This window comes from Arvicanthis niloticus, chromosome 23, assembly GCF_011762505.2.
Source record: "Arvicanthis niloticus isolate mArvNil1 chromosome 23, mArvNil1.pat.X, whole genome shotgun sequence".
In the NCBI taxonomy this organism is placed as follows: domain Eukaryota; kingdom Metazoa; phylum Chordata; class Mammalia; order Rodentia; family Muridae; genus Arvicanthis; species Arvicanthis niloticus.
In genome coordinates this window covers 2,203,438-2,226,586 of record NC_133430.1, presented here as the reverse complement: position 1 = coordinate 2,226,586, position 23,149 = coordinate 2,203,438, and the positions used below count along the sequence as shown (strand labels likewise).

Sequence of the window (23,149 nt, the reverse complement as noted above, 5' to 3'; positions counted from 1 at the left end):
TATTAGGTGTTTGTTTTTTTCAGTGACACCTCACAAGCATGTACTTTTATACTATATATGTTTTATTCTTATGTGGTATGCCTACTGCACATCAACTGTACTTTCTTCTTCCTGATAGTAGGTTCCCAAGCCCCATACAATAAGATCTCAGCACAGACACAAACAGCCTCAGAATATTAACTTCCAGGGTCTAGAGAATGTCTCAGTGGTTAAAAGCACTGGCTGCTCTTTCAGAAGACCTGTGCCTGGTTCCCAGCATGCACATGGTGTCTCCTACCATCTAATATTCCAGCTCAAGGAGATCCAATGCCCTCTCCTGACCTCCACAGGCACCAGAAACAGACATGGTCCATATATATGAATGTAGGCATAACACACAGACATGTAAAGTGTTATATATATATATATATATATATATATATATATATATGCATTTATATGTAAATTTTTAGAAAATTAATTTCTAAATCATTACCTCTAATTCTAAAGAAAATGTCCTAGTCTACCCAGATATGATAATCTAGTAAAATTCTACTTCTGGGGAATTGCTCTGTGAAAGCAGGACATTGTGTGTTTAGCTTACTATTGTACGATCAATGTCCCCATCTTATTTAATCTGTTCAAAGACTTGGGATATAGTTCAGTAATAGAGTACATGCTAAAGGCACTGGGTTCAGTCATCAACAACTTCCTCATCAGAAAAAAGACATATGTTCAAGCCAGGGATGGTGGTGCACACCTGTGATCCCAACACTTGGGAGGCAAAGACAGGAGGATTAGAAATTTAAGGCCAGGCTCAAATATATAGTGACTTTGAGACGAGTCTAGGCTGTACAAAATTATCTCAAAAAGCAATTAAAAAAAGAGTGGTGGAGATATATATACATATGTGTATATATATATATGTGTGTATGTATATATATATATATATATATACACAAGATTGTATATATACAAGATGTGTATATATATATATGTACACACACACATATATTTGTAATCTTGTGAGATGTGAGTAAAGCTTAGTAATGAGTAAATCCCTTGGGAATAGAGGAGGGAGGCCATGTGTGTGTTTACACATGTGTGTACTATAGCAGTGTGTGTGTGTGTGTGTGTGTGTGTGTGTGTGTATGAAGGAGGGGCCAAGATGAGGATAATCACTGTTTGATAAAAGTACACACAGAAAATGCAGACTTTATTCACCCACAAGAAAGAGAAATATTTCATTGAGCTCTTGGTCTAGACATTGGCTCCCAAGGGTTCTCTAAGTGTGCTTCCTGTTCTGTCCTCTCTGGAGACATGTGAGGAACTATAAAATGAGGACCGCACATGTTTTATCATGGGCTACTTCTCTTTACATTGGTTTAAATAGGTGCATGCATGAAATCAGAGCCACAGCATCGTGTAATGTGTCCATGTGTGTAGGAGGGCCAGGAGACATGAAAAAGTTAGAATTATTTTCATTCTTTTGGTGATGATAGACTAAGGTAAATCTGTTTTTGTCTTCTTATACTGGTACACAAATTAGGAGAGGATTATATCTTGTATATATTTTAGGTAGAAACAATGTAAATTTTGTCTGTTTGTGTATGCCAAAATGAGTGTAAATCTGATAGTTACCATACCATCGCTTCTCTCTCCTTTACAGTTTTGTTTTCATTACCCGATACTTGGATTATTTAAATTGAACATAAAGGCTTCATAATTAAAATAAAACTTCTTATAAAATTAAAAGGTGCTCAGAATTAACACTGAAGTATTTATAATTTTTCTCTATTTTCTCTCTCTCTATTCTCTCTCTCTCTCTCTCTCTCTGTGTGTGTGTGTGTGTGTGTGTGTGTGTATACACATGCATATTCCTCAATCCAGAAGCCAACCCTTTTAATGTTCAATCTGTACTGTAGTGGGATTTGTTGTTCTTGTGGGGTTTTGTATCTGTTTTGAGACAGAATCTAGTGTGACCCAGGCAGTCCTTGAACTCACCATGTGGCTGACATGGACCCTGAGCTCTCAATCTTCATGCCTCTACCTCCCAAGTGCTAGAATTACAGATGTGCGTCACCACACCCAGCTGTGATGTGTGCTTATTGCTCAATGTTTCCGCAGCTAAAAGCATTACCTGCAACGAACACAGCGATTCTAAGATTTTCATAGCCCACACACATTTATCATTTTCCTCTCTGTTGAACATTGTGGTTATTTTCAGTCTTGAGCTATTACAAACCACACTAAGAGGAACCTTTATTTGGAAACATCTTTTTTTTATTCCCCTGCTTTACTGAGGCTTGACCCAGGGCCTTGGCCATGCCATGCTCTGGCACTGAGTCACATCTCTAGGATGGTAGGAGAGTCTTTTGAGGAGCTTGTTTTCTGATGGTAATCTGTTGGTTTGTCTTGGATTTATGAAAACCCAATGGGAACAGGTAAGAGACAAGAATGAGGCACGGGTGTGCTCCTTGCTTGTAAGGACCCAGCTATTGCCTTCTGTGTGCTGTTGCAGTTCAGGCTCACATTGCAGGGCATACTCTCATTGCGCTGGAGAAAAGAGCATGTGAGACAGACAATATTGATCATACAGTCAATTAACAAGATGTAGGAAGCTGGGAATGGCAGTATTCATTTATTCTAGTGCTTGGAGGCTAAGGCAGGAGAATCCCAAGTTTGAGGCCAACTATGCTATATGTATGTATGCTATATGTAGTTACACAGCTACATAAATAAATAAGGATTTAAAATATGAGACTACAGTGGTCGGTTTTTCTCATTATTAACACTTAGAGCACCACTTTCTGAATGGCCTAATAGTTAGGCTCCATTATGGAATTCTTACGATTTGATGTAATGAGGCCTCTTGCGGGGGGAGGGGGGAGGAGGTATTTTAAATAGTACTTTAACTTTTAACCTAGTATACATATTGGTAAATGTGGCTGTACAGTTTGGAAGTTCAGATGGTTTATCAGGTTCCCTGAGACCACATAGCTTAGGGTATGTGTTACAGATTCTCATAACAGTAAGGGGTTCGTGGTGAGTGCAGAGCACTGTGGAGGTCTAGAGAAAACCCAAGGTGATTAATCAGGGCTTTTAAATGGTACTATGGGGGGAAGATCATTAGGTGGGTATTGGGCAGGAGGGATGAGGGAACAGGGAGTGACAGAGAGAACAGCATTGTGTTTTAAAATAACAGCAAGATGGCTGGAAGCTAATAAAGTGGGAGTCTCCGGGTCTGTTCTATCCAAACACTACTGAAGCAAGACACAGATCCACGGGACCTCCAAGTCTCTCCAGTCGCAGGCTCTGGGACCATCTCCTGGACCAGCCAGCACTGTCTTCACGGTTAGCCCCATACTCCGAATCAGCCATGACCACTCAGATTTGTCAGACTTATTCCACAGAAGTGGAAGCTGCCATGAACCACCTGGTCAACTGGCACCTGAGGGCCTCCTACACCTACCTCTCTCTGGGCTTCTTTTTTGACCAGGATAACAACGTGGCTTTGGAGGGCGTAGTCCACTTCTTTTATGAACTGGCCTAGGAGAAGAGCGAGGGCACTGAGCGTCTCCTCAAGTTGCAGAACGATTTTGGGCCCCGTGCATTCTTCCAGGATGTGCAGAAGCCATCTCAAAATGAGTAGGGTAAAACCCAGGAGGCCATGGAAGCTGCCTTGGCCCTGGAGAAGAACCTGAACAAGGCCCTCTTGGATCTGCATGTCCTGGGTTCTTCCCATACAGACCCTCATCCTGTGACTTCTTGGAAAGCCACTTCCTGGATAAAGAGGTGAAGCTCATCAAGAAGATGGGCAATCACCTGACCAACCTGTAGGCTGGCAGGGCCACAACCAGCGCTGACTGGCGTGCCTCAGGCATCTCTGGGTGAGTTATCTCTTTGAGTGCCTCACTCTCAAGCAGGACTAGGAGGTCTCTGCACCTTCACGGGGCTCCCTCCTCTGCTCTGCACCAGCCTGCCTCAGGACCTCCACCAGAAAGAACCTCTCAAGCCACGAGGCAACTTTGTAACCTCCCTGGAGCCTCCCCCAAGTCTTGGACCAAGTAAAAATAAAGCTTTTTGAAACAGAAAAAAACAAACACATTTTTAAAAAAAAGCACAAAACAACAACAACAAAACCCAGCAATAGCACAGGAGCCCGGTGGTGTTTGTTATGTTAAGGCACAAGCAGGGTGTTTGTCCCTGAAAAGAATCTTCTGTTTAACAGAGAAGTTAAATGTTGTTTAACAGTGACTGACAGATGTCTGGAATTGCAGGGAAAGGCACTGAGAGTCTACTTAGGCAAAAATAGGTACTGAATCTCCTGAGAGGATTGCAATATGTGTAAGAAGCTTTATCTGCTGGATGGATTAGAAAAGGAGAGAGAATTGGGCTCTTAAGTTTACCCAGGAGACTCCATAGAGAATCGGGTTCTTAAGTGCACCCAGGAGACCTCATAGAGAATGGGGTTCTTAAGTTCACCCAGGAGGCCCCATAGCCATCTTGCTTTCATTAAACTCATTCAAGTAAATGGAACCAATCTGAACTGCATCCCCACATGGCCAATACTGCAGGTGCCCTAGTAATTAGAGTACGTCCATGCATCCATTTAGTGGAACTACTGTTTTATTTGAAAATGTCATGTTTGGTTTCTTCAAGACCAACATATAAAGGAGGAAAGCCTTAGAAGTTATCTCCTCCCCCTTACATATTGTGCAGGCTAGTTTTATGTCAACTTGACACAAGCTAGAGACCTCTGAAAGGACGGAACAAGAATTGAAAAAACAAAAGTCCATGCGTAAGATGCAGATATAGAGCATTTTTAAAATTAGAGACTGATAGGGAGGTCCCAGCCCATGTGGATGGGTTGACCTCTGGGCTGGTGGTCCTAGTTCTATAAGAAAGCAGGCTGAGCAAGCCATGAGAAGCAAGCCAGTAAGCAGCACCCTTCCATGGCCTCTGCATCAGCTCCTGCCTCTAGGTTCCAGCCCTGATGTCATCCAGTGATGTGGAAGTGTAAGCTACATAAACCCTGTGTTTCATCACCGCAATGGTCTTCCTAACCAGGACAGATACTGTCAGTGTCTTCACATGTCTATTTGCATCTACTACCAGGGCTTCAGTCTTTCATGTAGTATGTAGTGTCTCCTTGCCCCTGACCCAAGCCTGTGGTAACATTCTCATCTGTTCTACTACAGTTCTTTCTGCACCCTTTCCTTCTGCTCCCTCTTTAAATGAGACTTGGAAAGGCCTTGGGGTCAGATGTCAGGTTAACACTGCCTTCCTTTGCTGCCACAGTTAAGATCTGGCTTCAGTTCTCTGTAAAGTGCTTTGGTCAACACCGGGTCACGTGTGGCTTCTTTGGATACTCCTGCTCTGTGAAACTATACATTTTCCATTTGCCCCCCTTCCCCATAATTCCTCTTCTTTCTGAGTCTGTAGGACCCAACCCCCAGCAGCTTGCTTCTCGTTTCCTTCCACCAGAAAAAAAAAATGGCTTCATAGCTAGCTCTTTTTGTGCACCTTGGAAACATAGAGCCAAAGGCTGCTTGCCGAACTTCAGAAGTGTCTCCTGTCCCAGCACAGGACCACCGTTCTCTCCTCTGCTGTAGCCCACTGTGTCCCCTTTGCCAGACTTCTTGAAGTTTTCAAGTGTGAGCAGTCCCTTTGTCCCTTCCAACTCTGAGGAAATCAGTCCTTGACGTGCTTGACACAGCATGAATTTGAGGCTTGCTGTCCCTACAGCATCCCCATAATTCCAATGAAGCAAATGTACTTTGTTGCTCCCTGCTGAGTAATCAAGCCTCATCATGATCCTAGAGGAGCTGGAGGGCCGAAGCTTCACAAATGGGTTTGGGAGATAGATGCATGTAACACCTGCCCTTAGGACTTCTGAACCACTCAACCACAGGGCAGATCTCACCTGATACCTGTAACATGAACGTGAAACTACGCCTAAGACTGTCCCAGATCAAGTAGAGCACATGGAAATTTCAGTAGACCTTGTGCCCATCATGGAGAAATTAAAATATCATTCTAATTTGATTTAGAATAAATTTAAGGACTAAAATTACTATTTTAATTATTTCCTAATGGGGAGGTCTTAAATCTATTTATACCTAATTTTATTTAATGAAGCTATGAATGGAGAATCAGCATAAATACATGTGAGGTCTGAGGCTCAGAAAAAAATGAGCAGAAGAAACATTAAAAACTATAGGGGCAGCCGGGCGGTGGTGGCACATGCCTTTAATCCCAGCACTTGGGAGGCAGAGGCAGGCGGATTAATGAGTTCGAGGCCAGCCTGGTCTACAAAGTGAGTTCCAGGACAGCCAGGACTACACAGAGAAACCCTGTCTTGAAAAAACAAAACAAAAACAAAACAAAACAAAACAAAACAAAACAAAAATCCTATAGGGGATGAGAGCTGGAGAGATGATTCAACATTAAGATACTGGCCGCTTTTCTAGAAGACCTGAGTTTGATTCTCTGTACCTATGTAACTGTCTGTATTCCCAGTGCTGAGGAATCCGACACCGTCTTCTGGCTTCTGAGGATACCTGGCACACACATGATGCATAGTCATATATGCAGGCAAAGCACGTATATGCATTAAAATAAATAACAAAAATTTAAATATCTTCATAAAAACCTGAAGATGTTGTACTTCAGTAGTAGAATATGTTTAATATGACTGAGGCCTTGTGTTTGCCTCGGCTCACCCCACCCACGAATGAAGGAGGCAAGGAAGAAAGAGGGAAAGGGATGGAGAAAAGGAAGGAATGAGTGCTGAAGTTACATAAAACCTTTAGAAAAACAATTTCTAGGGTTTCCTAACAAAACTGCTCAACACAAAAGAATCCCATGGAAATTATGTTACCAGCATGTTTTGGCTAATCTATAAAAGTGTCTGGAGAGGTCACGTAGTTGTTACTGCTCTGGTTGACAGCGTGAGCCTGGGAGAGTGGATCCTAAAACTGAGGGGGCTGAAGTCTCAATGCAATAGCCACCTTTACTCAGAGCGTCAGACAGTTTGTTTTCTGCAGGAATTCTGAGGGTTAAGCAAGGCCAAATGAGCAGAATTCACATGTATACGGTCACATGGGCAACCCATGCTTGGAAACATTGTTGAATAACCAAAGCAAGCAACAATGTATAGTGCTCTTATTGACCCTGCCAGGGAGGAACACAAAATCCATGTCATGGAGGAACAGAGATTACAAGACTCTTGTTTACTTGGAGTTTTCCCACAAGCTCTCAGAAATCTCACAGGGCTTCACTCATGGCCAGTGTTCCAACAGGTAGGACAGAAGCATGTAAGAGGGAAAACATAGTGTATGAATTCAGCTTATACTAAATCATCTTCATACAAGTCACAGACGGTTTTCAAGAGTTCATCTGTACTGTTACCATATCTCAAGCAAAATGAATATAAATTAAATCAGTGGGATTTGGAACAGTGCCCTGGTTCATAACAGGTACAACAGAATTGTGCCATTTGTTGCTTCATTATGTTTTTTAAAAGATCTTATTTTGTATATGTGAGTACACTGTAGCTGCCTTCAGACACACTAGAAGAGGGTATTGGATCCCATTACAGATGGTTGTGAGCCACCACGTGGGAATTGAACTCAGGACCTCTGGAAGAGCATTCAGTGCTCTTAACAACTGAGCCATTTCTCCAGCCCTTTGTTGCTTTATTATTTTACATTCTGTACTCTGTGTAGGAACTCAAGCCTCTCAATATGGAACTGAACAGCCGATCTTCTAGCTGACAATTCTGTGATGTCCTTTCTCTCTCTCTTTTTAAAACTTTTTATGGATTCCCTGTGAGTTTCACATCATGCACCCCAGTCCCACCCATCTCCAAGTCTCCTCATATTCATCCTTCACCCTTGCAGCCTCCCCACCAAAATAGAAACACACCCACAAACATACAAACAAAAACAAAGCCTAGAGAATATCTCATCATGGAAGCTGTAGTGTATCACAGTGTGTCCCAGAGTATATCCCTCTGTCCACACGTTTTCATTTACAAATGTTCATTGCAATTAGTCATTGGTCTGGTTTGAGATCTCTGGATTCTTTGACACCAATATCAATGGGACTCCCCTGAGTCATCCTGTTGCTGCCACTTTAGATCAGCAGGACTGGCCATCTCATACTTCTCAATTGTTCACAGATGATAGATTTTTTGGGGTGGGCCAGCAAAGTTGGTCTCCCTTATCTGCACCAATAAGGTGAGCTCTCTAGCACTGCTCGGGCTGGGCTACCCAATACCACCTTTGACAGGAGGCAGAGTCAACTCTCCTGCTTCCATCCCCTTGGGCCAGCTCTCTCTCATACATGCCTCCGGAGCCAGCTCTGTTGTGCTGCCCAGGCAAAGTGTGGAGCCCACTTTCTCACTTGTTACAGCCTGCCATGGGCTGGGATAGCTCTCACACCCTCACACCCTTAGTCTCACACCTTAGGGCTGGCTCACCTGTGCCTTCCCCATAAGGGCCAGCTCCACTGTGTTGCCCAGGCAAGGTGTGGGGTCGGCTGTCCTGAGTGCTACAGCTAGTGAGGGGACAGGGCCAGAACTCCTACTATCAGGCTCTTCCTGCCAGCTCTCCCAAATACTGCAGGTGATGGGGGAGTGGCTTGGGGGAGAGAGCATCACCCCCACACCCACACAATGTAGATGAGTGGAGGGGCCAGCTCTCCCATGCTCTTGCCCTTGGGACTGGATTGTACCCCACCCCAATCCCTACCACCAGAGCCAGCTTTACTGTCCTGCCCAGGTGAGGTGCAGGGCGAGCTCTCTGGAGTGCCTGCCATAGGTAAGGGGGCGGGGGGGGGGGACAGTCCTTTCTTAAAATCCAGGATCAGACTTGGCAATATCTAGGGCATCCCTTTTTATAACTTACACCTGGTAATTAGTGTCATGACACACTCAGGGAGTGCATTTAGGATAAGCTGCCAAGACACTGGAACTCTGGGTGCTTTTGTCACTTCTACCTTTCTACAGCTTCCAAAATTTGAAATTAAGCGTATATGAAATTGAGCGTATATCAGTAAACAACCCAACAAAAATACTGAAAAGGAAAGGCAGCTTTCAGGCATCATCTGTAAGGAAGCAGATGCCCCTATCCTTCAGATGCAGGAATTGGATTCTGCCTACATCTCTGTGAGCTTTGAAATTCATTGAGGCTGCCCTGTGAAGTGTGGCTCTGAGGAATCCCTTGAGACTTTAAGTAGAGGAACTGGTTGAGCCACACCTGGACTTCCAACTCACAGCAAGATCAGATTTCAGCAGCCAAATCCATGATGATTTACTACGGCAGAGATATAAACATATTCCATGTTCCCTGTAGAGCGTGTGCCTGGCAATCCCCTGGTTCATAATACAACAGTTCATAATACAACATAATGCCAGAGCTGTCACTGCCACAGGTATTTAAGGTGATGGAGACCTCTGAAGTTGCAGAGTGAATTTCTATGACTGGTGTGTCCTCCATGCCTCTGTGAAATCTTCGGAGTTCTGCAGAAATCTAAAACTTTTAATTTTGAGGTAAACTCTGAGGATATAAGCACCTGAAGTAATGCTTCTTGCAATGACAGTGGGGTTGGGCCAGGTGTGTGGAATTTACAGTGAGCAGAATTTACAGAAGCAGTAGTTGCTGGCAAGGACTTCACAGTTGAGTGAGAAGAAGGGGCTTAAGCACTTCAGTTCGAAGATCCTAATTACGATGTAATGGTGGCACTGATAGCTAACAGTCAAGTGACACTCTGAATCAAGCTGCAGTTCCTGACGTGTCTTACACATTATCTCATTTCGTCTTGCAGCCATCCTGTGGAACAGAAGGCTCTGGTGCCACTTTGTAGACTTTTGCATTCCAAGTTCTGGCTCTTGCTCTCTGAGGAGGTCCTTGTGTGCTAATAAATTCTATAGATGAACTCTCCAGTTGGGGAGGGCCTTAGCTGGCAGGATTTTGTCTTAATATGAGTTTTCCTGATGTAATATCCCTGCAAGGAGCCTATTATACAGGCAGTATCATTAAAGTGTCTGGGCCTTGACTGGAGGAATACTAGTCTGTTCTGTTTCTAGATATAATTACTCTAACTCCAAAAAGCATAATAATCGAGAAGAGGCATTTTCTACACAAGGACTGAGATGTAACACAGACTAAAAGGCATAAGGAAGCATGCGTTTGAAATGTGTTTAAAAGAGAGAGGTCGTCGCAATCATTTACTTGCTTTGATAATTCTTCAAAAACATTTGTGGTTTTATTCTGCTCTTTATACCAAAAAAAAAAAATGTATGCAGTTTATCAATAAATGGCTTCTAGCAGTTGGTTTTCGTGTTTGTTTCCTAGATTATTTGTTCATAACACCGCCAGCTTTTCACCGTCAGGGTATCAGATGCCACTACTGAATGAAAAAATAAGTAAATAAAAAGGAAAGGAAGGAACATGACTATTCCTAAGTATGGTGGAGGAGAATATTTCTTATAGATACATAGGAGAGAATAACCAAACTTGTCAGAGACACTTGACAGTCCAGAGTGGATATGATCAGACTGAGCTGGTCCATATGGGGAGGGGGTGGGGAAGGGAAAGAAGAGGAGAGCCAGTTGCAGCCAGGAGACCAAAGATACAAAAGGGGCAGGTAACCAAAATGTCTAGATTATATAGAAAAGAGCCTCTGGGGCAATGGCAACCAAGCCTCTGGGCTTGAGAGAGTGGGGTATGCCAATCATACCCTGTAGCAGGCAGGGACTGAGGGATACTGGAAGACCAGGTGAGAGTGGGGTATACCAGTCATACCCTGTAACAGGCAGGGACTGAGGGATATTGGGAGGCCAGGTGAGAGTGGGGTATACCAGTCATACCCTGTAACAGACAGGGACTGAGGGATACTGGGAGGCCAGGTGAGAGTGGGGTATACCAGTCATACCCTATAACAGGCAGGGACTGAGGGACACTGGGAGGCCAAGTCTGCTTTGATATATTAAATACGCACCTCAGCCATTTGTCCTGGGTTTGAAATTTAACAACTGCTTTTCCAGACAATATAAACACCCCCATGTTGGGGAATAGGGACAAAAGTTACTTATGAAGTGACTCTTCTGGTTCTGGAGCCTTCCCATTATCTTTCTGTGTGAAGAGTCATCTACCAAACCTCATTGTGAACCATCTTTACCATGGACAGCTCTGGTCTTCTGAAAATTCACAGACTGAGTAAAACATGCCTTTTGTAACACGTTATCAGTTGACCTAAACGTCACTCTTCACCTTTCATGACCCAGTTCCCCTATGTCTTCTCATGAGCAGCTACCTCTTCATTTGCATTTTAGTTCAAATGTCTGGGAGCTGAACCTGGAGCCAGAGCCGGAACCGTGAACAGGGGAGGCCACTGAAGGCTTACAGGCTATAAAAGTGCCAGAGACTCCCAGCTACAGAAGGGGTTTCACGAGTGGATGCAGAGTGCAGCTGATGCCGGTGTAGGATGCTATGGGAGGAGCATAGGACTTTACTCAGTTGGGAGAGATGGTTGGTCTGCCTTACATGTAGAGATGTTACACCTGTAGGATAAAATAAGTGAGAGAAGAAAGAACAGTTCGTTCAGATAACTGCCGCACTACATTTTAGTGGACAATTATTTGGTTTTTCTTTAAACCTACATTTTACCTGTCTGCTCCTCTGGCCATATTCCTGAGAATCCTGACCATTCTCAGTAACCCCGTTCTCCTCATTAGTTCATTCAATGCTCAGGATCAACTAAAACGATCATATCTTTATAGTTTAAACCTATGTCAAAGTTGTAGCTGTACAGTTGTAGCTGGGAGTTGAACCCCCGTCTTCTGCCGCCAGTGTTCTCAACCACTGAACCATACTTCACTCCTTAGCTTACGCTTTTAAAAACTTAGGATGTTTGGGAATAATACTCGGGACTTTTTTTTTTTTTTTTAAACATTTTCCTTTCAGAGATTGTGAAAACAGCATACACTCATATTTAAGACACCTGTGTCTTAAAAAAAAACATTTTCTATTATCAAAACTTAACTGTTTCTAGGTTTATTAAAAGCTTTTACAAAATAATTCACTGCTGATTCTATTTAAATTAGTTTTGAAGGACAGCCCTCTAATTGTCTACATATTTTTGCCATTACTGTGTTGTCCTCCCAGAATGACTTTCACTGACCCACCCAGCTTCACTCATTGTTTGTAAGAGATGCTTCTGTCAGAAAGCTGGCCCACATTTTCTTAGTTAACCTCTCTCAGGAGACTTGTCCTTGTGTTTGCATTTGAGGCTTCCTGTTGGTCTCCTGTGACACACATCAGCTTTGTGAGTATCTGGGATTCCAGAGAGAAAATAGAGAAGACAGCATTGGAGATAAGACTGGATCCACTTCTTAATCACTGCCAGTGCTCTTTAGGGTTGATCCTGCTGTTTATAGAATTGGAAGCCAAAGCATTTCAACATGTTCCAGACTCTAGATTCTGACAGTTAACCAGGAGAGAGGAAAATCGGCAGGCTATGCCTTCTCAGTCCGGAGTCAGCCTCTATTTAGATATTCATGAGAGCAACCAAGACCTCAGCTGCATGTGCTTAGAATGATATATAGTAGTTTTATATATTGAATAAACTGTATTTTAAATTAAAGTTAAGCTTTATCAAAAGCATCCTTGCAGTTTTCTGTGTAATTGAATCTGTCAGCCTGTGATATACCAAGTGAATCTAATCACTTTGATTGAATTATGACATCATTTGTATCTGTATGACACAGTGAAGACCATGCTCTTTTACAAATGAATTAAATTGGGGTAGAACAAAATAAAAAGCAAATATAGATTGCCAGAGGAGATGAGAATAACACTGAAATGTGGAACCTTAGAGAAAACCAGTGTCTGGCTGAGGAGAGCAGTGGTTTTCATCCCTGTGCACAGCATTGAATCACAGAGACTGTAGAAACTAAAGGGAATAACCCATTTCCCCCTAAAGGACCCTGTCAAATACTTGCCAGGCATTTGTGAGACTCTCAGCTGGGTGGTCCTTGCTGGTCTCCTAGGGAAGTTATGGTCAGAGAATTGCCTCTTCAGGCTTTCTTGGTTCTGGACTATGGCATCTCTTCCCTGTTGCTAACAGGGCCATTCATATTAGCTGTATGCAGTTGCTCATATTCCTTGAATATAAACCTAACAATTTGCAAAGGAGATTAAGTCCTTGCACTATATTCTTACGATTCTAAGCTGGGTGGAGTGGCGCACAAGGCTCCAAGGCAAAGGCCGGAGGATCTCTGAGTTCCAGACCACCCTGCTACAGAGTTCCAGGACAGCCAGAGCTACACAGACAAACCCTGTCTCGAAACAACAACAACAATAACTAAGATTCTTGCTGGCATAGTTTGTGGGGTGGATGCTTTCTCTTTTAATGTTTCCTTTCCTCCTCAGGTGACTTTTTCACTCCTTAAGTCTCTTAAGGGATGTCTTTTTACCTACCCACCGTCTTTTAGTGAAGGAGCGTCCCTTACCTCAGATAATGTTAGTAGGAGACAAATAGGTCCCCACCTCCATGGAGCATCCAGTTCAGAAGACAAGCAGCAGTCACACAATTCAAAATAATCAATGACACAACTGCCAGATGTTAGGAACAGACAAAGCCTGGGAAGGTGCCGTGGTGCATACAATGGGATCAGACCTGGTTTGTGTCTTGCTTGGGCAGCACTTTCCCTTTTGTGCTTTGGAGAAACAAAGGGGGAGAGGCAGTTTTCCCCCCTGGCAGAGCTGTGGAAGCTGTTCTGCACCCTGCCATGACACTCACCGTAGGTGTTTGAAGTAAATAGTGAGCACTGTAACCTCATGTACTTCATTTTGAAAAGGGATAAGCTCTTCCCTGATGGGCCAGGTTCTTCTCAGATGGGCTAGGCTCTTCTCAGATGGGCTAGGCTCTTCTCAGATGGGCTAGGCTCTTCTCAGATGGACAGGATCTTCCCAGATGAACTATGCTCTTCCCAGATGGGCCAGGTTTTTCCTAGAAGAGCTAGGCTCTTTCCAGATGGGCTATGTTGTTCCCAGATGGGCCAGACTCTTCCTAAATGGGCTATGCACTTACCAGATGGGGTAGGCTCTTCCCACATGGGCCAGGCTCTTCCCAAATTAACCTGTGCAGTCCTTTCTTGATGCTTGTTTCTTGTCTTCCCGCCCCTCTCTTCTACTGTTTTATTACTGGTCCCACTCATGTCTTTCCCATCAAATCCTTGCAAACAATGTAGTGTTACATGGTTAAGAGTACCCTGCTTTTCTTTTCTGAACTATTTTATTTCGAACCCTAGAGAGTAAAGGCTAAAGGCCCAGTGGAAGGCATTTAGGTGTGGAAAGGCAGAGCTGAGATGGGAAAGGCTGACACTGATTTTCTAGGAGCAAGTTACCTGATCCAATTCCTCCATCATTTTCATCTCTGCTGCATTTCTGTCTCTGACACACAGTGAAGCCTTCCCTGGGAAGTCATGGGTCAGGTAGCCATTGACAAGATGCCAATGGATGTTCATAATCTTCATCTTTGTTCCAGTTCCCCAGAACTTGTGGCATTGTGAAGAAGGAAAACCCTAAAGCAGATGGCAATACTATAATCATAAACCTTGTACACATCTCAAAATACAAAATGGTCAGTGATTGATACTTTGTTTTGTTGCTCTTTTATTCATTTGAGCAAACACAACATCTTTATAAAGGTTTTCCTGAGGTCGCTCATTCCGTCTCACCTCCAGTCTCCTCTCACCCCATTCTTGTCCCCATAAACTTTTTACTCATGAGTGTTTCAGACTCCAGGCTCCCAAGGTTGGAGAGAAAGAGACCGATTGCCTGCTTACAATTGTGCAATTGTTGTAAGAGTCTCAGTCATTAAAGAATCAGTGAAATCATCTGCTTTCGAATGGCATTCATGCCAACCCACAGGGAAAGTATGGCAGTAAAACTAGCTGAGCAAGCTTCCTTCCTCAGGATGCCTATGCTGGGGCCGCTGGGAAATAGTCCTGGGTGGAGTCAGAGTCTAACACATTAACACTCTTGCCTTCCAGTAAATGAATATAAATGAAATTAATTTGAATGGCAAATCTGCAGCTTAACCTTGAACTCCCATGTTTCCCCTTTAAAGTGTCATTACTGTAATATATTCAGATGCGCACGCGCATACACACACACACACACACACACACACACACACACACACACACACAGAGTTTGTGCCTTGATGAGAACTCACTCATTGTGAAATTTTTTTATTGCTACCAAGCATGAATTTCCTGGATCATGTTTATGTTAATCTTGATAGTAAATACACTTAGCCTTCAGGACTTTTATGTTCCTCTTTGAGGATGTTTTAAAAGACAGATTTAAGCATTCACACTGGGGAGGGCATGGGCATATACCTGCTAAATTCCTGGAAGACATACATAGTTAAAGCCTCTAGGGATTTAAGTGTTGTCTGTTCCCATTTTTACTGCCCTGTGGCAGTGTCCCTTCCTTTTATGTTGTGTATTATCCAGAATGCCTCCTGTCACCTGCTCTGCCTGTAGCAAGAGTTCATTGTATCAGAGCAGAAGTCTATTAATGTAGTCCCACCCACCTCAATGCTTCTAGGATTCCTAATGCAAACTAGCATCCTCAGGGATGCATAATACTTACTGTGCTTGTCAGAATATCATTGCTAACAGTTCATATCTGTTTCTGAGTTCTATGTGGTTATGTTTCTAAAGTAATCATCATAGTATGCGTACGTCACGATAGGCACCCTTTGGCAAATGGCCTTTTTAAAAGTGATACTTTTTAAAGTAAAGTATCACTCAGTTTAAAATAAATCAACATGATTTCTTCCAGGTTTTTTGGTCTGAAATACTGCCACAGTTTTTCTCACATACTAATGAGAGAAGAGAAGTCACTGATGGTGGCAAGATTAAAGTCCCTGCGGCACCTAATGTGGGCTTCTTAGCTACAACGTGCTGCCTTGATGGCTTCATTTTTCTTATTCTAATATGATTTCTTTCCCTAATATTTTCTTAGGTGCAGAGAGAGCTAGCGGCTGTTATTGCTTTGAAAGCAAGAAAGTCTGGTAAGTAATCTCTCATGGGCTGGAGGGAGGTAGTAACCCTTTGGGGGTATTTCATACATCACTGCAGAGTGCAGTGTGGGTATTTCAGGATGCTTGTGATAGAATGCAGAAAAACATCACCATATCTTGAAGCATTTATATTATGGTCTAAATAGCATTTGGTGCTATGGATAGCACTTCAAAGTAAAATTTCGTTCCTTTTCCCTAACTTATTTCCAATTTTGAAGAAAAAAATAAAAATATTAATAGTCCAGTGAAACCAGGAAAGAGATCAAAGCTCATGATCAAAGCAATTAAATTCCTTTACATTATGTAATGTAATGACAGAGAACAATGAATGTTATAATACTTTAATGCTTTTGAGACAGGGTCTGACTACACAGCCTGGGGAATCCTGGAATGCTCTCTCTAGACCAGGCTGGCCTCAGAATTACAGAGATCCATGTGCTTATTGGTGGGCTTAAGACTATTTTTTTTAATTCAAAATAACTTCTCTAAAACCAATTTATTCAAAGACATTTCATAGCAAGCATTTTTCATAGAACTGATAATATAGATATAGCCTTATATTTTGTAAGAGATGATATGTAGAAATAATAAGTAGAGAGCAAAAGGAGGCTCCCAATTATACTTTGGAGGAGAACAGAAAACATTTTCTGCTGAGGGGAGATGGCGTCTCATGCTCTCCCTCATGTTCAGAGGGAAGAGATGGATGCTGAACGGAACGGAGATCAGCAGTGGCATGGCTTGTCTGGCTTAGAAGGCAACATTCTTTAGCCAGGAAAAAAAAAATGGTGACAGAATGAAGATAAACTTGAAGAAACACAGAGAGGAAATACGTTAGCACGAACTGGGCACTTGCCTGCTTCTGTTGCCAGATACTCTTGGGCTTTGCTTACTCCTCGGTTACTTTTTGAATCAAGCACATATTAGTATGTGTGCATTCACTAAATGCATGTAACGCTGGTAGGTTTTTTTTTTTTTTAATTAAAATCACAGAGACCAGGTGTTATGAAGGCGTTAGAGGGAAGGCTGTAAATAGCATCTCGAGGCTGTGTGTAAGCAGAGCTTGCTGGGGAGCAAAGGGCAAAGGAAGCCTAGAGAAGACACCAGCTTAAGGATTCTAAGAGGAATCTAGAGAAATCTGAAGAGACTCATGTTGACCTTGATCCTTGTAGTAAAGAAGCCAAACTTGAAGTCTGCGCAAGTTGCTGGAGCTGCGTCTTTTAGTATAGTATTTGACCCTTAAGGTTTCAAAGTAAGTTTGGAAAGATAAACATAGAGTGGCCATTGCTAGAGAAAGAGCAAGAGAGCACAGAAGAGGCTGACCTTGTGAGCTGGCGTGTGCCTGTTGTGGTCGAAGGACAACAAAGTCACAAGAGGGGTTGGAGGTGAGTGAGCTAGTCAGAGAGAGGTAGATGTGTGGATCGTGGGCTAAGAAATGGCTGCTTTGTGGGGGGGGGAGCAGGGCAAAGATGATCACTAAGCAAAACCTGAACGTGCACCTAAGGAAGACTTGTATGAAGTAGTGTGTTGCGCCTTACCCTTAGAAAGTTACGCTACCTTCCTACCTTGATCTGTGGAGCTTGGAACTTAATACAGCTTGGCTTGGCAGCTTTTCGGATGTAGATGTAATGTAACACTTACTCTACAGATGGGAACATAAATTCATAGCTTTTCAGAAAAGTGGGGTTTCTTCATTGTTTTTTGTTTTGTTTATTTAGACACAGTCTTGCTGTATAGTTCTGGCTGGCCTGGAACTCTTTATGTCGACCAGGCTGATCTCAGACTCACAGAGATCCACTTGCCTCTGCCCCTCATACGCAAGGATTAAAACTGTAGGTCAGCAGTTTTTCAGAGTATTCTAACATCCCCAAGTCCTTGTTCCTGTCACCCCAGTCAGGGCTAGCCACAGGATGTCAGCAAGGATACCCTCTCAGATTAAAGGAGAAGGTTATGCATTGATCGCTTTCTTTCTTGTTTGATAAGAGTCTCATGTACCCTAAGCTGGTCTTGACCAAACCCAGGGCTTCATGGCAAGCTCTCTATCATTTGAACTACATCTGCAGTAAGACTACATTTGTGTTGCTTCCTTTAGTGGTAAAAACGTACAGACAGTCTGCTGGGGAAATGGTTTAGCTGGTAAAGTGCTTACCTTGCAAACACGGACGTGAGTTCATGGTAGCACAATCATATAAAAGCTAGGCTTGGTAGCTTGTGCCTCTGATCCCAGTGTTGGGGAGGCAGAGACACACGGATCCCTCAAGCTCGGTGACTGTTGTCCTGGCAGTCGTTGAGCTCCGGGTTTAACAAGAGACTCTGTCTTAATAAATGAGGTGGGAAGCAGTTGAAGAAGACACCAGATGTTGAATGCTGCATGTGCCCTGGACCCTACCTGCCCTTGGGGGTTGGAGGTGAGGTAGTGCAGAGTCAATGCCACAGACTCTGGAAACAGGTGAGAGACGCCATAGCAAGTTCATCTGAACACTGCTGCAAGCTCCTTTAATACCCTCCACTCACGTCCCCACATCGGTCCCAAGAAAGCATCTGTTTTAAACAGCAGTTTCCGATTGGCTGGCATTGTCTGTGTCGTCAATCCTTGGTCTCTTAGGCAGTCTTCAATTAGGTCCTCCTGCAGGAGATGCCTTTGTAGCTGTGCAGCCCCTTGTGTATACATAGAGGTAGCTGCCACCATTCCTCCTACAGTTGACCTCTAGCCTATACATGTATACACATGCATACATGTATACACATACACACTCTCACACCAACATGTTAATCTCTCTCTCTCTCTCTCTCTCTCTCTCTCTCTCTCTCTCTCTCACACACACACACACACACACACACACACACACAGAAATGAAAGGGCAGAAGCAGTTCTTAAGATCTTGTCATTGGTTTATGTAGTAAAATACTCAGTAAAATGTGTGCAATGGTATATATTGCTTTTCTTTTTTCATAATAAAAATAGATTGTTTTCATTTTTCTTACTATTAGAGTGTGGTCATTGAAAAAATTTTATTCTACTTTCATACTTGAAAAAAGCTGAAAACTCTCATATCATCTCACCAACATCAACACTAATCTTTTTGTCATATAGACTTGTAGATATTCTTCTATTAACCTGTCAATATTGCTATGGATTTATGTATAGATTTCAAGGTAATTATAGATTCATACACATTAGCAACAAACAATGGACAGATTCTAAGCACTTTTAAAAAATATTTCTAATATATTCTTTGATATTTCATACGTGTATATGTGTGGTCTGATCAAATCCAGTCCCACCCCTCCTCTCCAGCTCATTCTAGATACCCCATCTTGTATTATATTCTCTTTTTATTATTAAACTACTTAGTCTGTTTGGTGCTATTGCTATGTGGATGGGTGTATGGACTGTGAGAAGACTGGGGCTGAACCCCTGAAGAACACCGATGTCCCCTCGCCCAGCACCAAATATTCTTTATACACGCTCCCTAACCGCAATGCACACAATGCTCACAGTGGTGCAGAACCACAGCCAGGCCAACACTGACATGACGTCTCCATCCTCACAAGACTCCTCATGATCTGCAACCCTAGCTTACTGACTTTTCACCTGTAATCCATGGATATCAATAACTGTTCTCCACTTCTCTTTTTCACTCTTTCTTTTTAAAATCTCTCCCGCCTTTACTTATTTATTCACTTTATATCCTGATTGAAGCCCCTTTCCTCCTAGTCCCCCCCCCCATACAGTTACCTCCTCCCATTCTCCTCTGAGAAGAGGGAGACCCCCCTGGGTACCAACCCACCCTCATACCTCAAGTCACTGCAGGACTAGGCACATCCTCCCCCAATAAGACTGGACAAGGCTGCCCAGTTAGGGAACAAGATGCACAGGCAGGCAACAGAGTCGGGAACAGAACCCACTCTAGTTGTTGTGGGGACCCATGTGAAGATCAAGCCACACTTGTGCTGCATATGGGGGCAGAGGCCCAGGTCCAGTCCATGTTCCATCTTTGGATGGTAGTTCAGTCCCTGGGAGCTCCAAGGGTTCAGGTTAATTGACTTTGTAGGTCTTCCTGTGGAGTCCCTGTCCCTTCTGGGTTCCTCAATCCTTTCCCCAACTTTTCCACAAGACTACCTGAGGTTAGTCTAATGTTTGTCTGTGGGTCTCTGTATCTGTTTCCATCAGCTGCTGGGTGGGGCTTCTGAGAGGACAGTTATTGCTAGGCTTCTGTCTGCAAGCATAGCAGAGTGTCATTAATAGTGTCGGGGATTGCTTCTTGCCCATGTTGGGCCAGTCTATGTTTGTCATGTCAAAAATACTGTATAAATGAAATTGGAGTATTAATCTTTTAGAATTGCCTTTTCACTGGCTTGACTCTCTGGAGGGTTATTCCAGCTGAATGCCAATGTTTCTTTGCCTTTTATTGATGACTAATATTCCACAGTCTCAGTATACCACAGCATTTTAATAATTCAACCATTGAATTCCATGTTGTTTTTATATAGCCTGGATATTAGTCCTTTATTAATACGTGGTGATAAATACTTTTTTGAAGTCCACCATTCATCGTTTCATCCTCTCAGAGAGAAGGTGTTTAATTTTGATAAAGTTCATTTTATTAAGCTGGGTGTAGTGTACATGGCTATAATCCAAGCTCATGGGAGGCTGAGGCCAGAGAATTGCCAGCTTGAAGCCAGCCTGAGCTGCACAAGGAAACCTTGTTTCAGGAAACACCCCAGAGGCCTATGGGCTTGCTATAGCCAGTCCCCCAGGGGCAGAGTGTGGGTTTGCTTCAGCCCTCTGACAGGCTGCCCATGCTCTGGTACCTGATGGGCCCTGTCATGATTGTGGTACTAAGTGCACTCTGTGGGTTTAAAAAGAATTCAGGGACCTGGATTGGAAAAGGGATTGGGGTGGGTGGTGGTGGTGGAATGAGAGGATCTGGAGGGGAGATAGTGGGGGTGGATTTGATCAAAACACATCATATATGTATTAAATTGTTAAATAATTAAACTCCACTCAACAAAAAATGGAGTAGAGAGAAGGGAGAAAGGAAGGGAAGGAAAAAATATACAAGGAAAAAGAGTGCAATGTACTTTTTTTTTTTTTCTAGGTCATTTTTTGAGTAAGTCTATGAACACTTTGCTTAGGACTCAGTCCTAAAGATTGTGGTGTGTGTGTGTGTGTGTGTGTGTGTGTGTGTGTGTCTGTGTCTGTGTCTGTGTCTGTGTCTGTGTCTGTGTCTGTGTCTGCTATTTCCTAAAGGTTTTACAATTGTATATGTTTGTGTTTAAATCTTTGTTCTATTCTGAGTCCATTTGGCTTAATGTCTGAGACTTTTGCTCCAGGTTTTTGTTGTTTGTTTGATTTTTTTGTTTTGTTTTTTGGTTTTTGGTTTTTGGGGTTTTTTTTTTTTGTTTGTTTTTATTTTGTATCTACGAAACTGTTGGAAAGGTAACTCTACAGGATTGGATAACTTTTGTACCAAAGAAATTCCTTTGCATACATTTGTGTGTATATATTTCTGCTTTTTCTGCCCCATTGAACAAACTGTCATGGCTAGGCTATGACATATCCCACTTTCACGGGATATTTATGTCAATAATGTAGTCTTGGATGATGATTTTGACTAGCTACACATAGTCTGCAAATTGTGCAAGCCATTATTGCTGTGCACTGGTTGTTGCTTTTGAGACAGGGTCTTATGTATCCTAAGCTGGTTTCAGACTCACTGTGGCCAAGGATGACCTTAACTTGGGATCCTCTTTCTCTGCTTTCTGAGTACTAGGATTACAGGAGCACAGTACTAGGGCTGCAGGTGTGCAGCTACGCTTTTTGTAGTTTATGGGTGGTTGGCCTCAAACCCTTAGTATTGTGTGTGCTTGAAAAGCTTTATAGTAACTGAGCTATGTCCCTAGATTTGCATTTTATTAACTCCCCCTGGGTATAAATAATAACAAAAAGCTGAAGGCATTTATTCTTCAACAATTTTTGAATCCTTGTCCGTTGTATCCCTCAACAAGTGACTAAAATTAGACTAGGCAGGTCAATAAGTGTGGGCAGTTTTACAGTTTGGTCTTTCTTAACGTATGGCAGAAAGCCACTGAAATTTATTTCTGTATGTGGTGTGAGGTGGAAGTTTAGTTCTGCGTGCATGTACACACACACACACACACACACATACACATGGACTTGAGTATGAAGCAAGCTTTATAGTAAGACACAGTGAGTATTCACTTTTCTTATTCGTAGCACACTGCTAGTTGTCAGGTTTCATTAAGGCCTCCGTAGGCATTCTAACCCATGAGAGCTGTTTGGACTGAAGACCCAGCTCAGTGGTAGAACAGCTGCTTAACATGCAGGTCACTCTGGGTCTGATCCAAAAGCACTGAAGAAGGGATTTAAAAAAAAGTCCTTTGTGCTAAGCCTGGTCGCCTCCTCCCCTGGCCTCATAGCCACTGTACCACTCCCTTTGTAACTCCCTGCAGTTCTGTCTTCTCCTATGGGTGGGATTACACCGTCTGGGGCTATTCTTGACTGGATTATTCAGCCCATCAGTGTGCATTTCAGATTCAATGCGCCTTAGTCTGGATTAGCACTGTGTATCCATTTAGCTGCTTAAAAAAAAAAAAAATACCAGTTACTTTCAAGCTTTAAAACTTGTGAGTGCTGCCGCCTGAACACCTCTGAAGGTTTTGTGGTCAAGTTCTCTACTCATTTTAGTTGAACACTGAAGGATGTGTTTGGTGGGTCCTGTACCAGATCATGCTTTAAGCCACGTGGTCTTTCTGAGTGCCTGCACCCACCGTGAGAGTGGCCATTGCCTCAATCTTCAGCCAGCTTCCTGCTGTTTGGGTTTGGACCCTTCCAATGTTGTGTTCTCTCTCTCTCTCTCTCTCTCTCTCTCTCTCTCTCTCTCTCTCTCTCTCTCTCTCTCTCTCTCTCTTCTCTGCTTTTCCTCCTACTGTGTGTTCTCTCTGCTTTTCCTCCTACTGTGTACTTTTTCTTTCTACTGTCTTCTCTCCCATCTCTCTGCTTTTCCTCCTACTGTGTGTTCTCTCCATCTCTCTGCTTTTCCTC

General features: G+C 43.0%; 1 protein-coding gene across 1 annotated transcript in view; it reads left to right on the top strand.

Moving 5' to 3' along the window:
• The window catches only part of Rapgef5 (Rap guanine nucleotide exchange factor 5), a 236,612-nt gene that overhangs the window by 66,787 nt on the left and 146,676 nt on the right, over positions 1–23,149 (top strand). Inside the window, exon 7 of the mRNA XM_076920935.1 lies at positions 16,026–16,074. Within this exon, the coding sequence (XP_076777050.1) occupies positions 16,026–16,074 (49 nt within the window). The remainder of the gene's footprint in view (positions 1–16,025; positions 16,075–23,149) is intronic.